Source organism: Achroia grisella, unplaced genomic scaffold (genome assembly GCF_030625045.1).
Source record: "Achroia grisella isolate CSIRO2021 unplaced genomic scaffold, CSIRO_AGI_Agris_v1 utg1360, whole genome shotgun sequence".
NCBI classification, from domain to species: Eukaryota; Metazoa; Arthropoda; class Insecta; order Lepidoptera; family Pyralidae; genus Achroia; species Achroia grisella.
In genome coordinates this window covers 720754-739162 of record NW_026712626.1, presented here as the reverse complement: position 1 = coordinate 739162, position 18409 = coordinate 720754, and the positions used below count along the sequence as shown (strand labels likewise).

At 33.0% G+C, this 18409-nt stretch overlaps 2 protein-coding genes across 2 annotated transcripts; both read right to left on the bottom strand.

Annotated features, from left to right (window-relative positions):
- Positions 1-3195: 3195 nt before the first annotated feature.
- LOC131855289 (androgen-dependent TFPI-regulating protein-like) lies at positions 3196-10381 on the bottom strand. The gene is made up of 5 exons (XM_059206541.1): positions 10053-10381; positions 8911-9079; positions 6906-7049; positions 5162-5382; positions 3196-3622 (listed from the first exon to the last, which is right to left on the bottom strand). Exons 2-5 carry the CDS (start codon positions 9076-9078, stop codon positions 3430-3432), a joined length of 726 nt encoding a protein of 241 aa, XP_059062524.1. The 5' UTR covers position 9079; positions 10053-10381; the 3' UTR covers positions 3196-3429.
- A 1372-nt stretch (positions 10382-11753) lies between these two features.
- Positions 11754-15953, bottom strand: LOC131855336 (androgen-dependent TFPI-regulating protein-like). Its single transcript, XM_059206590.1, has 4 exons — positions 15786-15953; positions 14057-14194; positions 12748-12968; positions 11754-12084 (listed from the first exon to the last, which is right to left on the bottom strand). The coding sequence occupies exons 1-4, from the start codon at positions 15951-15953 to the stop codon at positions 11889-11891; spliced, it is 723 nt and encodes a 240-aa protein (XP_059062573.1). The 3' UTR covers positions 11754-11888.
- Between the last annotated feature and the right edge of the window lie 2456 nt (positions 15954-18409).

The following is an 18409-nucleotide window of genomic DNA, read 5'->3' as shown; positions in this document are numbered from 1 at the left end:
TTTTAGTTTGTAATGTTTTCTTTTTTATATCTATAAAAAAGAAAACATTACAAACTAAAAACATCATTAATTGCATTACGTAGTTATATATCATTTTCTATTTAGTTTACTTTTTATTATATAACCTTATCTAGCTATCTAGCGTATATTGAATGCGTCTATATAATTTAGCTCTTAGGCATACATAGTGTTGGATTACAATCCAGTTCTGTACCGAACTACACGCTCCTAATTATATTATTATATTGACTGTAATCTGTTTTGTATGCTAATAAATAAATAAATAAATAAATAAAAACAACTCCGTGACTCAGAAAAATTGTGTTTTCTTATTTACCTCGTTCCTAACTAATATTCCAATAGCACGCTTCCATTGTGTCAAGTATGGTATAATAAAAGGAAAGTGAGCTTTTTACCATTCGATGGATTCAACGTACCATCCATGTCCATCATGTGGCAGAGAAGGAAACTCCGCGTAGTTCCCGGGACTTGTGACCCGGTTGTAGGTTGACCCCTTTGCCGACATACGTCAACACTAACCTTCACGCTCGTATTTCTCTCCCTGTCCAGTCAGGAAAGACTAGGTACCTTTTGATATTAATTACCTATTTTTTTTTTTTATTATATTGCTTACAACAATAAAAAATAATAATATGAAACTACACTTTAGAAATGATAATCGCTTTAAAACAACAATTTGAAAGGAAGATTTTTAATAAAGAAGAGATAAAAAAATATGGATAGGAACGAGGTCGATCAAACTATACTAATATTATATTAATACATTATCTTATCTGTGCTAATACTGACATAGAACGGCCTCGGTAGTCTAGCGGTTTACTTCGATGGTGACGGGTTCGATTCCTGGCACGATACTAACATTTGTATTCATAAGTATGATGAAAGTATACTGTTTGTGTTGGTCTGGCTATTTTCTCTATGTTTAAGTATGTATTTACAAAAAATAAACATCGATGTTTTTATATCAATTGCCTAGTACCTATAACACAAGCTCTGCTTAGCTTGTATTATGGGTACTAGACAACATGTGTCGAATGTCCAGAGTTATTATTATCAAGTTTGCACTTTTAATTGAATTCAGCAATGTTTACTATATAATATACTAACTTACAGTACCTTTTATACAATACCTAGGATATATAGTACGGAAATATATTGATAAAAAAATATATTTGAAAGAACTAAACCATACGACGACGACGACGACCCCATTTCGACGACCTCGGTGGTCTAGCGGTCTGGCACACCGCTTTACGTCCGATGGTCGCGGGTTCGATTCCTCGCACGGCACAAACATTTGTATTCATGAGTATGATTGTTTGTATCGGTCTAGGTATTTTCTATCTATCTATCTGCCATCAGCATTGTAGGTATAGTCAGATGTGTAATCATCTTTTATACGTATTATTATAATGATAGAGACAAACTCATTTGAAAAAGGGGGGAGGGATTGTTAGTAATGTGAACTAATTACTTCATCTCTAGCAATGTACCAAGGCAGGTTGACCACCACGCGTTCCTCTGGAAACCATCGTGATAAATTCCTTGTGAATCACGTTGGGCCAACTGACCTGTCCTTACGTTCATCCTATCAATCTCCACTGGTGTTCCGCCAGCCTAAACCCTTAGCGCAGGCGGATCTATCACTTCATTATCATCCACTAAAAACTTACACCTTGGATGAGCAAAAACAAATGATAAGACGATTTTTATTCAATTGAATATTTTCTTTTCCCTAAACTTAAAATTGACAAATGATAATTAATATTTAATACATACGCAGTGCACAGCTTTATCGAAAAGTGCTGATAAACAGAATCTTCAGTTGCCGAAGAATGTGTATCAATACTCAATAATACTCATAGATATTATCTGTGCTCATAGTATTAACATCGCACATACTGCCATAACGCGCGCGTCATCCTACTGCGGCTGTGCGCCTTGCCTATTGTGCATCTGTGGCGCATTGCGTTTGCGCGGGAAAAACTAACTCCAAAATGGCTTCTTCTGCAAACATTCTTCTAAACTATTGCACTTCTGATCACTTATTTTTTTACACTATTCTTCATTACTTTATCTGTCTGTAAATTACTTTTATTACAATAAAATACTCATATACAACAAGACTAGCATATAAATAAAGCCATATGAATATAGATCATACCGCTAACAATGTACGAGACCGCAGTGTCCCAATTTCAATATAGTTGGACAGTTTTAAATGTAATTGTTAATTTCATACTAAATCTGTAAAACGCTGACTATGTTCTTATAGCGACTGTTGCTTGCGTCATAAGTTCTGACTTACATTCGTTCAAACATCAACGGTGTCACATCTAAATTTACTACACCTAGAAATATATTATATTATACATATTTTAGTTACTAAGAATGTAGTATCTTTACACAGTATAAAACAAAGTTCCCACCGGTGTCTGTTCGCTTCATCTTTTAAATTACGCAACATTTTTTTATAATGTTTAAATTCATTCATTCATTCATAATTTAACAACTACTCTTATTGATGAATCTACCGTCATTCTCTTTAAATATTGATATGACAAAACCCCAATTTTGTCTTTAATTTTCTTAATGTAAGTACACCTCAGTTGTCCCCTCCCCTTCTTCCTTTTATTTTCCCTCTATGTTTAAATTATGTATTATAAATTATATCTGTATGTACTGTACTGAGTTAATACTGATTTTTTTGACAATTCGCAGAGCGCCATATATTCACTAAGCAGAGCTTGTTATAATTATGAGTACTAGACGACTGATACTTAAATATATATATATTTGTAAAAACACGTATAGAAAACACCCAGACAAACAATCATACTCATGAATACAAATATTTGTACCGTGCGTGGAAACGAACCCGCGATCATCGGAAGTAAAGCGGTGTGCTAAAAACTAATCTGTTAAGGTATTGTAATGTTGTTGAAATAAATAAATAATTCTTCATTACTTCATAATATTTTTTATTAATAATTAAATAATACTTATTTTTAAATAATACATATAGCCAGTCCTTTTCTCACTACCATACAAATATTCCTTTTTATATTTAAAAGATCTTCCTTTTTCTTACTTTATCTTCACTCTTCTTTTCTTTTTTACACGTTGCCGTTTTTGATATATTTTTATTATATTTTACACATGGCAACACAGTGTCTATGCTGCCCAATACTCTCACCATAATGCCAAACAAAACTAAAATCCTGCTCTACATGTGATCTCAGTTAACATAGAGGGCTTTTCACAATGTAAATTTATTGTACTAGCGGAATTGTGCTAAAAAACGCAGTGTAATGTCCTTTGACTATAAGAAACTCATTTTTTATTTGGATATTGTATTTCGTTTAACAGCTATTGTTGACTCTGAACCTCTTTTCCGTTCTTTGACTATTATGCTTTTCTTTTCTTTTTATCTTTCTCTGATATTCCCCAAATTCTCTTCGTTAGCGGCCATTGCAACGAATAAAAGAATATACATAGTAATCCGATAAATATCATTACAATATAAAAATATATAGTTCCGTATATCTTCTGGAATACTGGATACACCCATCTCTTATGTTCTGTATACGTGTAGATTAACCTTAAAAGAAAAAAACGTATAATTATTTTTTATGTAATTGAATGGCAAATAAGCTTATGGTTCATCTGATGGTAGGTAGCAACTATCACCTATTGGGGAAAGGGATTGTTAGTAATGTGGACTGATGACCCCATTGCTAGCAATGTACTACGTCAGGTTGACCTCCACGTGGTTCCCCCTGGAAACCATCGTGATAAATTCCTGGTGAATTTGTTACGCAAGAACAGACAAACAGACAATTTTTTAAAATGATTTAATTTTATGTAAATACTGTATATAGCTAATGTGTATTTATTAGTATAGTTATATTAGTTATACATAAAATATAAGTAATTTTTTCAGTTGTTTATACCCATAACACTAGCCGATAGTCTGAGACTAGTCCCAAGTAGAGTAAATCACACAACCTTATCTGGATGACGCCGTGTGAATTTTTTTATGGATGATAATGGAATGGTGCAGTTATGGGCTAACTGACCTGATCTCATGCTCATTTTATCATCCCTCACTGGTGCCCCGCCAGCGTAAACCGTTAGCGCAGGCGGGGGCTCCATTCCATTATCATAAGTAACTATGTAATATGTAATAAAAAACTATCGCCTATATACATGAAAAGCACCACGGAAAGCATGTTATCATAAGGCGACTGTGATATCAGTCATGCGTTGCTACTCCAGAGAACTAAGATGTCATGCCTCTTATCCTGTAATTTTGCTGATTAATCCGAAATGCAGCAAACAAAGCAAGCCGCTTGGCGGCTGCAATGGGTGAGACTGAGGTGAGAAAGTTTTTACAAAGTTTATATAATATATACGTATCTATATCGTATAGACATAGACATATATGTATTTTTCTCTGATCAGCATTATAAATTTTATGCTGATATAGAATTGTAAAAAAGTCATCTGAGTGGCAATAAATATTGTAAAAAATAAACAAAATGTTACATTTGAATTTGGTATATGTCATTCTTTTATGAATGTTCATTACGTATTTACTTTGCCTTTCCTTTAAAGCCTTTAAAATAAAAAAAAAAGATAATTGTGTTTTCTCATTTTCGCGCCAATCGATTGTCAAATATTTTTGTTATATTAAAATGGAATGGGGTTATAAATAGATCAAATATATTTTTTTCAACTTTCCATCGCCTTATTAGTAAAAACAATATAGATCTAGATCCTTATTAGTCGAATTTAGGAGAGCGCAAACAGCCTCGCAACCACTATAACATATATATCAGATTGTCCTCTCCAGAACACTGAATCATTGCACTGCTACGTACCCAGTACTTCTGGACGTGGACATGTATAAATAGAATAGAATACAAAATTCTTTATTCAAATAAATTCATATTGAAGCACTTTTGAATAGTCATCACTTATTTTTTTCAATTCGCTCCACTCGAAGACGAGCAAGAAACTTGCGTGTTGCATATGAATCGAGAGATATATATAATAATTTACTAACATAGTTTATAAGTTTTTTTACTAACATAACATGGATGGATATCCGAAATAATTAAATAAGATGTATACTTACACACTCAAATACAATACAAGATAAAATATTAAATACAGTACATTCTTGATATGCGACTTCGGTATGGTTCTTTGTTGAAAGATTACTTCCCAAAGTGCTATAGGTATTATAGCAGTATGCATTATATGATTTGACAGTGGCGTCAAGATTTTGTCCAGGAAAGGTGGGAAAATCAAGTCTCTATCAACCACATATAAAGTCCAGAAGAATGTGAACACCAGCTGAAATAATAAAAACATTATATATATAGCTTTTCTTATTTTTATTTCTCTATCCACCCAAAGGTAGTCTGGAAGATGTTTAGCGATAAGACCGCCTTTTATATCAGTTAATGTATATTTTCTATTTTAATTGTTTTTTTGTTCTGTGATTGGTGCAATAAAGAGTATAAAAAAATATATTCAGTTTCAGTATCTATGGGACACAGTTACCTAGATACAACAATGTATGTAATAGTTTCAATGAATTAAGGCCAGTGAAACAAATTGAATAGTGCCTACTAAGCACTGCACAAACCGTGTCACCCCTCCTTCTATTTGACTATTGTTATTTAGTATATCAGGCTCCAGTGGAGGCTGATAAGATGAGCATGAGGTCAGGTCAGTACATCGTGAGAAAGGAAGAAATTTATATATTTATTTTTATTTAAATAACTTTAATGCACGTCATACACAGGTAAAAAGAACAAATGGTAGACTTAACACCTTATGGCATTTTCTACCAGTCAACCATGAGTTGTGCAGAGATAAGTTGTTGGCGGTGCAAACAATATTATAATAATTTTATCAAACGTACACAAAAAAACATAAAAACATATACATACAAAAATATAACATACATACATCCATACATACTTGCCTCATAATCTGACAATGAATTTATCGTAATGGTTTCCAGGGGAAACTGCGTGGAGGTCAAGCTGACATGGTACATTGCTAGCAAAAGTCATTAGTTCACATTACTAACAATCTCCCCTACCCCCACCGCCACCCCCCACCCCCGCACCCTACCACTGTAGCGTTAAATATGATGTGAGGAGGTGTAGCTACTTGATTATTGTTTATTATTTCCTGTAGTATCTAGGTATTGAGTATACATAAACATTCCACATGTTTGCACTACATTAACAAGTTTAATGATCATGTGCTACATGGCTTATTAGAAACGCGGAGTCATAATGCGGACTGACTTTACACTGAACTTAAATCTAAGTTATGTGAAGACGTAAACTAATGGAAGGGTGCTGAGTGCTGACATCAATATTACAAACTAGCTATACCCGCGGTGTCACATACATAAAATTTGTAGCCTATGTATTTCTTATTCTGATATATAAGCTATATTATTGTAAAGTTTCATCAAAATCAGCAGTTTTTGCGTCAAAAAGTAACAAACATCCATTCATCCATATATAACTTACGCGTTTATATTAGTAAGATGTATGTAGAATCGGGATTGAATGATGAACTATTACTTCTGAGATATATATTTATTGTACCTTACCTTACCTTTCTACACTATTAAATCACTTTAAAACACCTTTTTACTTATTACTCCTTTTAACTGTCTTAACTTCCACTAACTCCCTGCTCTCTCTCTACACTTACATATCGTATCATTCTCTCTCTTTCACACCATACTCCAATATACGCATCTTTTATTATGAAGTACTTTTATCGTCTATCATACATGTATGACAAAAAAGTTTCATTTTTATAATATTAATATAAACGAAAATACATACGAAAGTGGAAGGCCATACAATAGCAGCAAACAGCGTATCCCTGAACCCCTTGAGATGTCTCGGTAGTTTATAGTTTTTATTGGTACTTTTCAATATCATACCATCGCAAATCAAACCACAGACCGCGTAGAACACTTGTAGAAACTGTAATAAAAACAGATAGTATATTAGTAGAAACTGTAATAAAAACATAAAGATAACTTAGGTTACTTGACTAATCATGACTTATGAAATATTTCGAAATTATTACGCGGACGAATATGTTTTAAATGGATTTTTTATATAATAATATCTTATATTTGTGGTACTTGAGAATGTTGAAGCCTGTTGTAAAAATTTGTGTTTAGTATATTAGTAAATTTATTATTAACATACATATGAAATAATATTTATAGGCCCATATTATAAATATCTTATAAACTAACATACATATGAAATAATATTTATGTATTAATACTAAACACTGTTCTGTTACACTAGAAATCACTAGATAGACTGCGAATCCAAGCTGCGATGCAAGCAAGTTTTTTTTTCAAACTATTCTAATTCTTATTTATATTGCTAATAGGGTTGAGAACCGAATAATTTTACAGTCAATTAGTTGTCCCGGCAAACGTTGTTTTGCCATATAAAATAAAACCTTTGACGACCTCGGTGGTCTAGCGGTTTAGCACACCGCTTTACGTCCGATGATAGCGGGTTCGTTTCCTCGCACGGTACAAACATTTGTATTCATGAGTATGATCGTTTGTATCGGTCTGGGTGTTTTCTATGTATAATTTGTATGTATTTACGAAAGAAATCTATGTATTTGTATCAGTTATCTAGTACCCATAACACATACATAGCTAGCCTAACTGGGGTCTAGTGAATAGTGGTTAGTAGGTTTATGTGAATTGTCCTGAAATTATTATGATTATAATTTGTAACAAACCTACGAAATAGTGTATCGACACGTTGATTTGTTCTATATTACCATCAGGTGCATCGTCAGTCTGTTTGTCATTCACATTACATAAAAAACACGGACTCTTTTGCACCCTCTTAATAGGGTGCAAGGGACGAACCCTTGCCCCGGCGCCATCTCCGAGGGCAACAACTCCAAGGGTTCAGGATTGGCAGCTTTTGTTATTTTGGCAGGTGTTCTTAACATATACTTAAAATTATAATAGCTATACAACTAACTTAAGATTAACTTATCCTAACTTAAGTATGAGTTCTATATTTAGGGGTCTTTTTAAGATTTTTATTTTTTGTTGTATTGTTGATTTTTATTCTTGTATACGGTTTTTTGTTTATATTTCTTTTTGCTATAGACACGCTATACACAAAATGAATATCAGGAATAAGAAAAATGGTCTGATACCTTTACATTTTTTTCTTGTAATTGGTATAACAAACTATCTAACGGCCCACCTGATGGTAAGTGGTAACCGTCGCCTATATACATGAATAACACAAACATCACATTATCAATGTGACACCCGTGATATCACTCATGTAGCCATTCTAGAGGACTAAGATGTCATACCTATTATCCTGAAATTTTACTACTTTATCCGAATCATGGTAAAGCAAGCTTATCGGCTTAAAGCACTCTTGTAAAGCTATACAAGGCCGAATCATGGTAAAACAAGCTTAAAGCACTCTTGCAAAGCCATACCAGTATTACAGGAAAGCTTTGCGAGAAAATGACAAAGATCACATTATCAATATGACATTCGTGATACAACACATGCGTTTCCTGAATTCAGTGCTGAAGACTAAAATACCATGCCTCTTATCCTGTAATTTCACTACTTTATCTTACTTTAACTGAATCATAGTAGAGCATGCTTGTCAGCTTGAAACACTCTCGCAAAGCCTCCCTGGAACCCATACCATAAATGGAGCGGATGACCCTCTTTTAAACATAAATACTGTATTTATATCAGCTGTTTTACTCCATAATAAAATACCACAAAACAATGCTATTAAAATAGCTAAAGTAAACAAGTTTACTCACGAATGTCCAGCGAGTGAAGTAGCGACTTCTCATTTCCAAGTATCCCCTAATGTGTGGATCAGCCATTATGTGTATTGGTTTGGGTAGCCCCATCACGTACCAATTGCCAATATGGAGAACGATGGTTGCAACATAGCCGAATATTCGAAAATATATATGCCGGGACATACTGCAAAAATATATTCAAAACATAATATAGATCCATCGTTCCAGCATCTAGTGATACAGGTATTATAGAGGAGGTTATTACTGATGAGGTGCCACTTCGAGCTCATTGAAGAACGTATTATATTAAAACTAGCTACTCGCCCCGGCTTCGCACGGGTGTACATGTATTATATATATAAACCTTCCTCTTGAATCACTCTATCTATTTAAAAAAAACTGATTCAAAATCCGTTGCGTAGTTTTAAAGATTTAAGCATAGATAGACAGACAGCGATAGCGACTTTATTTATACTATCTAATTTCTGAATATGTGAAAGTCGTGTGTATAAACATAACGTCACGACTTTTATCCCAGATGGGGTAATCAGAGTCATCGTCAACTGTCGATATTATGATGGAACACTTGACGTGCCCACATTTGGCTTTGTATTTTCTGTATCCGACGAGGCAATGGTACTGGTATTCTGGTATTTTTTTTATTGATATTTGATCACCATTAGAGAAGGTCGTAACGATAGTCAAGCTTCCACACAGGATATTCGTGGCCTCACACATGCTAATTGTAGCGGAATTAAACAAAATAATAGAAATCTATCAAGTTTTTTTTTTAGTTTTTTATTTCCCCGATCATAAAGAGTGAGATAGAAATTTAACATTATTTTTATTCGACAGATGAAGGTACAATGTATAAGGTGTCCACGTCGCGCCATCTAATATATAATAATAAATGTATTAATATAATTATAGTTGACGTATTAAAATTATTTACAATGTCAATTATTTCCTCTTTTGTGGGGTATTTTAATTTTCTCAGCTTTCGTTGGTCTACATATTAAGACAAAAAGAACGAAAAGAAAGACGTTTTTAAGTAAAACCTTGATACACAAACAGACGAACAAACAGTTTTTGTCTCTCACAATTTTACAATTTTATTTATATATAAAAGTTATAAGTATAAAAACAATTTTACTTACTTCGAAATCTATAAATAGAAGTAGGTTCGCTTGGTATTAATAAACAGGTAAAAATAACAATGTATGGTGAATCAGTATGATAACCAGTGTTAATAAATAATTACTCTGTGACTGCACAGTCTAATGAAGATGGTAGCGGTGAGTACGTCGACCACTCCTTATATGCTACCGCATAATAGTACAAAATACAACTAACAATACGGTTCAAATTGTTTTAACAATACATTTTAACTACGTTCCAAATAACGGAGACTTCCGTTTATAATAATAATTAAAAAACACAGAGTACACAAACACAGGTCACGGACAACGAGTATTGACTGACTCAAGCCAAGCGACGTGACACACGGTGTTGCCAGATAACCGCCATGCTTTCCCCATTAATTTTGACCAAATACCCCAAAATTTAGGTACGTTGAAAAATTTCGATTACTGTATTAATAATTTAATTTAATTTGAATGCGAAAAAGTTAATTTATTTATGTTACTTCAGGCAACTAAATATTATTTTATAGATGACTATAGAATGGTGCACCCGCTTACTCTAACGGTTTACGCTGGCGGGGCACCAGTGAAGGATGATAGGATGAACATGAGGTCATATCAGTTAGCCGCCAGTTAGATCTGTTAGCCAGTTTTCAGGGATCCTCATGGAGGTCAACATTACATGGTACATTGCTGGCAGTAAGGTCATCAGTCCACATTACTGACAGTTCCCTTTCACCCCACGTAATATTATTTAAATAACAATATTAACTAACATATAAATATAAAATAATAAATTAAATCTTTGTGGTCACCACAATCATTACAGCACTCCCTTCGGCCAGTAGTCTTCCTTCATGAAGGTCCATGTTGTTAAGGCCCGGGCCACACCAAACGAACTTGTGTTTTTTTTTCTCCAGATACAATATTGGTATTAAGGTACCAAATCTCCAACTCTCCTCAACTTATATTGTCGTCTCCCCACAAAATCTTCAATCTGGTATCACTAAAGGGACGAGACACGCGAGGTACCCGCTTCGGAATCGATGTACGGTTCATCGAATGATGCGAATACGAGTTAGGTGTCGATTGACGGATTGAATATAATGTATATACCAAAATCTTGATACTACTTTTTATCACATAAATAAACAGTTTAGGAATCGATACACGATTCATCGATTCATGTGAATACGAGTTATATGTCGATTGACGGATTGAATACAACGTACATACTAAAATCTATGGTTGTCCTATATTCAGGTGAGACAAAAGTAATTGTTAATAATAGAACGATGCACCCGCCTGTACTAACGGTATACGCTGGCGGAGCACCAGTGGAGGATGATAAGATGAGTATGAAGTAAGTTCAGTTAGCATATCATGACAAATTCACCAGAAATATAACTTGATGGTTTCCAAGGGAAACGTGGACGTGAACCTGACATGGTACATTGCTAGCAATGGAGTCAACACTTCACGTCACCATCCCCTTCCCTCTATGGTGAGACAGAATTATTGGACAACTTCATACAAAATCTACCTCACAATCTTACAATCATGTCCTGCCAAGAATTAGTAGCGAATTCCTAATAGTGCAAACGCAGTAGATCTTCTACGGTCACAGTGCTACAAGTCTACAAAACAAACAAAAAATCAAGTCTTTAAAATCAGTATGTATAATTACAAGAATTAGATATAATATTTTGATGTCTATTATAAAAAAAATAAATGAAAAAATAAAAAACTAACAGTCAACATAATATTATATTTTTATATATCCCGTTTACTTCTCAAACTCAGTACGTCATAAATAATTTTACATCATTTTTATACCAAACTCTTCTTTCTCTACCGTACTTTCTTCTTAATCTTTTCTTTCTCCACTGTTCCCCAAATTGCTCTCGTCAACGGCCATTGTAGGGAATAAAATATTCCACATAATAATGCGACACCTACCAATACAATATAGAAATGTATAGTTCCGTATATCTTGTCAAATATAGGATACACCCATTTGTTTTGTTCGACGTACGTGTAGATCATCCTAAAAAAGAAAATATACAAATATATAGTAGAGAAACTGAAGTGGCAACGGGCAGGGTACATAGATCGAAGGACAGATGGCCGTTGCGGTAATAAAGTCCTCGAATGGCGAGCGCAGCCCGGTGGATGCGGCGTGGGAAGGCCTCCAGCAAGGTGGACCGACGATCTGGTCAAGATAGCTAGAAGGCAATGGATGCGAGCAGCGCAGGACCGATCGTCGTTGAGATCTTTGGAGGAGGCCTTTGTTCAGCAGTGGATGTCTTTCGGGCTAAGATGATGATGATGATGATGATAGTAGGTATATATATTTCTTATATATAAAATTCTCGTGTCACAATGTTAGTTATCTTTCTCCTCCGAAACGGCTTGACCGATTTTTATGAAATTTCCAAATGCATTCAGTAGGTCTGAGAATCTGATACTAAATACTAAAATAATTTTGGCACATATTATTTTATTATCAAATTGTTTGTATCGATATTTCAAGTACGTATAAAGTTGTTGTTCATTAATGAATTTTGTTTTTAGTTAATGAACAAAATAAAGAATTGATATCAAATCAGAGTAAATCAAGACTTAAATTGATTACAAATAAATGGTTCATGAGTAATTAATGTTTTTTATCATATATCTATCATTACATATCTATTATTGAAATACTTACACACTCAAGTACAATCCAAGATATAATACTAAATGAAATGCATTCTTAATATGCGATTTGGGCACAGATCTGGGTTGAAAAGCCACCTCCCAAAGTGCTATTGGGACGATGGCTGTATGCATTATATGGTTTGATGCTGGCGCTAAGATTTGGTCCAAAAACGGAGGATAAATGAGACCTCTGTCCAGCACGTATAAAGTCCAGAAGAACGTAAAGACCAGCTGAAAATATAAGTTATTTACACATATAAATAAAATTAGAGTGTCTGTTTGTAATATTGAAATAACCGTTTTTTACTATATGCATATATTTGGTACATATACCAAAATAACATTTTTTACAATTTTTGTCTGTCTGTCTGTTTGTTCTGTCTAATCTCTGAAATGGCTGGACCGATTTTGACGGGAGTTTTTTTGGTAGGTAGCTGATGTAATAAAGAGTAACTTAGACTACTTTTATTTTAGAATAAAATCTTTTATATTAGATAAATAAAGTTATATTCCACGCGGACGAAATCCAGGGAACAGATTAGTAATAATAAAATTTATTCATTCCATTCCATTAGTACCTATACACAATTTTTTTAAACAATAACCATCTTGTAAATGTGTTAAAATGTTAAAAATAATATAAGAGAATGAACCGAAACTATGCTAAGAAAACCTCGCCTCACAGCTACCTAAGAAGTGATATTATAAGGTCTCACTTTAACTTAAGGCATGACATCTTTGTCTTATGGAATAGCGACCTATGAAGCGCTGTTCATGTATATTGACGACTTACCACTTACCATCAGGTGAGCCGTCAGCTTGTTAACCATTACAATAATGACCCTGGACAATTCACAGCGTCATCCAGTCCCAAGCTAAGCATGATTTATGTTATGGGTGCTACACAACCCATGGACGTACTTAGATACATTTTTTGTAACATACAGACACAATATACATAGAAAACACCCAGACCGATACAAGCAGTCATACTCATACATACATAAATACAATTTTTATTTGTTTATATTCCATAAGTTTATATATTTGCATATGTATATTATATATTATTTTTCTTATATTTATCTGTTTTTATATTAATTATTACATTGCACCGCCTTACTCGTGTATCTCTGATCAACGATACGGTTGACTGGTAGAGAATACCATCACGCATTAAGTCCGCTATGTGTGCAAAATAATAAATAAATAATACTACAGGTCTAATAAGAATAACACATATAGATATGATCAAGTTGTGCCGTCGGCTTGTTTGTCATTCCAATTATATAAAAAAAATGTGTAAATAAAGTACATACCAGTGTAGAAGGCCAAACAACAGCTGCAAAGAAAAGATCTTTGAATCCCTTAATATACTTCGGAGGTTGTTTCTTGGAGTTCAACAGAGTCAGAGTATCGCAAATTAGACCAGTAATAGCAAAAAATATTTGCATGAACTGAAAAAGTATAGTAAATAATATTAGTCTTATATATAAAATTCTCGTGTCATTTCTCTCTCGAGCAGTCAACCTGCTGTGAAACGGCTTAACCGATTTTTATGAAATATGCATCTCCATTTGGTCTGAGAATCTGCTACTATGTATTTTTCATATCCCTAAGTGATATGTATTATTATATTATTTTTATTTTTTGGACATTTTTAATGTGGCATTAAAAAATATATACAACCCTAAATTATCACCCTTCTATCGCCAACCCCTATTTTTTAATAGCGATTTTAATTTGAGAGTATTAAAGTGATGCTTTTCAATATTTTAATAAAATAATCAAATTTTTCTTTTAAATTTTCCCGATGCAGATTTTGTAAGAAGTCTGCGTAAGTACCTCAGTGTATCCTATTTCAGTTACCAAGAAGCTTGCTAGGTGTGTTTCGGTTCAGGAAAATAAGGCAATAAGGCTAGAAATTACGATATAATATAGAGAAATAACAAATAAATCCTTCGTAATGGCAATTACAGACTTCAATGACAGTGTCCTTGAGACTATTCGTTATCAATTACAATCAGATGGTCCGTCACTTTGTTTGTGTTCAGTACATTTTTATGAAATTTATGTAAATATTATTAAACCTAAATTTTTATGGTTTGCATATTTGGTAGTTCATATTCCCATAAAACCCCCATATCCCATGAAGCCAAGACGTGTCACTGAAAAAAGACATGCTATGAAATCATTACTGAATGCTAAACAACAGTCAATTATAATAAACCCCAGTATAAATTACAGGACGGCATCTCACCTCAATTTTGTTATGGGCTAGACAACTGATATAACATTTTCTCGTACACGTATTCATGGCTGATCTAGTGCCCACATTATCCTATAACATTTTCTAGAAGAAATCTCTTTTTAGAGATAAGCTAACACTTGTACAAATTAAAATTCAAAATATCTTTATTCATGTAGGTCTATTACAGACTCTTATGATATGTCAAATCTACCGTCAGTTCGGAATGATTTCGAGATGAGAAGAACTGACAAGAAACTCAGTTCGTATTTTTTTTTAATGTTGTACATATTTACAATATTACTATTTCATTTAAATTCAAATTTGGGAGAATAGAGTGAGTACATTACATGTATCTTATTGCTGTTATATGTGAGTACAATAAAGAATAAATGTTTAGATTTTTTTTTGTATTTACAATATACATGTAACACTGTGTCCTGCATAGATCTAAAATGCTCGCCCTTTTTTTAAAGTTCGCTACCTGTCATGAACAAGAATTGAAAGATATTCTTTAGAGCGATGGTTATTATTTCCTCAGGATAGAGTGTATATATATATATTTTTCAAAGAAGATATTTCGTTTATACATGAGTGAGCTACAAACACATAGGATGTGTAGTGACGTTTCCATGTATACAAACTATAGGGTGTAGTAAAAAGAAATGCATTATTTTTGATTGAAATTGAAAGTTTATTTACTATAGTTAGAATGATCCGATTTATATCAAATATGTGCCGTTTTATTCGAAACTATTTTGTCATTTTGAAGGTAATTTCATTATACTATATTTACTTACAACTGTCCAATGCGTTAGGAATCGACTCCGCAATTCAACGAATCCTCTAACTTTTGGATCGGCTAATATGTGCTTGGGAATAGGTTGGGTCATTATAATCCAATTTCCAACGTGAAGGGAAATTGTCACGACATAACCCAATAGTCGGAGGTAAATATGACCTGACATTCTGTAACGATAAATGAAAATAGATTATTTTATTTGACGATAATGCCTGCTAAATTTTATATACATCCGTTATTTCATTGTTTCATTGTTTTGTTTTATTGGGAGAGCTATGGTAGTGAAATTACACGGTGCGTAAGTATGAACCCAGAATGACAACGCATAAGGGGCACTACAGGTATCGCATAACTATGGTGCTGTTCATGTACATAGAAGTCGGATGCCTTAAGATGTTTTTACTTTAATAAATCTCTGGTAAGTCAGAGGATTATCAAAATCAGAAACATTAATTCGTATTTGGTATTTTTTTGGCATATATATGCGTCCACGATAAGTGGACTGCTGGAATCCATCGTGATTAATTCCAGGTGAGAAACTGACTTAACTTCATGGCCTATCATCCTCCACTGGGCCCTCACAGCGTACACCGTTAGCGCTAGCGTGTGTACCATTATTACCTATTAATTAAAAAAAAACTATGCATTGAAGTCTTAAACCTTGTAAACCACTGTACCATGATATTAAAAAAAATAGCAATTAAAAATACCGTCTGCCTACCACTTAGCAACATTGTATTCTAAAAATAATAAAACAAAACTTACTTTAAAACCTGCTAAAATACACTTTTACACCATAAATAATAAGTATTCTAATAAATACTTAATGCAGTATAAAATAGAGTTCAAATTATTCTAACAATATTATTTCTATAAATTCCACGCAATAATGACACTAGTTGTTTGAATTGTGAAGTAGAGGAACAAAGATCATGGACAACGGGTACATATAAACTAAAATCAACTAAAATGTACCCATTCAGAACTAGATACTGGCGATGGCGTGTGGTGGTAACGGCATAACGGTAGATAATCTAGTGGTGGTATCGCGTCAAACGAGATATCGATAAATACTTACTTATTTGACACACTTATCTTTTATCGATAACTAATGTATGTTAGTAATGACTAACTAGTAATATATGACGATATTATTATATGAATGTTTGATATTTTTTCAAACTTAATATTCTAGTTTACCAACAGTTAGTGTAATTAACATAAATAAATAAATTAAATCTAATAGTTAAAGTCTTTACTAGTGAAGGATAATAATAATAATGAGTAACCCAATTGACCTGCACATAGTATACTAGCTGTTCAAGTTAAATTCCACGCGGATGAAGTCCATCCGCGTGGAATTTAACTTACAGATGGCTATATATAGAATTTACAGATGGCTGTCACGAGCAAAGTAAAGTAATTAAACTATAAGTCATTTTAAAATATAATGAAATTTATTTCTTTGTTATAAAAATATTTTTTTATGTCACCATCCTACACTTGTGTATCATAATTAACACATTAGAACTTACCTTGTCTTAAAAAAATATAAAACAGGACTTATAAATACTGTAATTAATTTCGATTACCTTATTCATTGGTTGCACATCACTAGCAGAGAGGGGGAGATAACATTTATTGCTGTCTCTGTCATTCGCCGGCACCGTACGCAAAAAAAATAACGTTATGTAAAGCGGACCTTAGATAAAATTTTATCTAAATAAATTCTAATAATAAAATATTGGGACACTGTTATTGTTCGATATGAAGGAACCCATTCTGACTATACTCGATATAGTAAAAGTTCATCTATTAATTATGTTGATACATTAAACATCGTAAAAAACAACGTAAAATTTGTTTGCTAGTGTGTTAAATTTTAGCTTACAAACGACTAAGAAAATTAGGATGAAATTAAGTATTATTAGTTTAAAATAACTGTACTAAAGAAATTTAAAAAAATACGTGAGGTATTTTTCTAAAATGAAAATGAGATAGTAATTTAGTAATGTTCTTGTTTTTGTTAGTTATTATTTCTAAAGTATTACCAATACTTTTAACTGTAACACTATTACTAATTATGTTATCTGTGCTTCCGATGGTCGTGGGTTCGATTCGTCGCACGGTATTCATGAATATCATTGCATCGCTTATATCAGTACGAGTATTTTCTATGTATTTTATGTATGTATTTACATAATAATAATCTAAGTATTTATATTAGTCATCTGGTATCCGTAACATAAAGCCGCTTACCGTGGGACTAGATGACGTTGTGAATTGTCCGGCAGTATTATTATTATTATAATATGGCAGTGAAATTACAGGGTAAATGAGTTCCTCTCACAGAAAGAATAATTACATAAATTAATATGTACATTAAATATGAAAATAATAACAAAATAATTATAATATAGAGGTAAAAATGGGCGGCCGCTGTAATTTAGACTGTGTCTGGTCGAGCTATAACAATTAGTTGTTGGATGTACAATTTACATATTATATACACACTTATTCTTGTTCTTATCTATTCCGGAATACTTCCGGAATAGATAAAGAACCTAACATCATGTTATGATGTAACGTCTTGAATCACTTATAACTATCTACAAAAAAAAT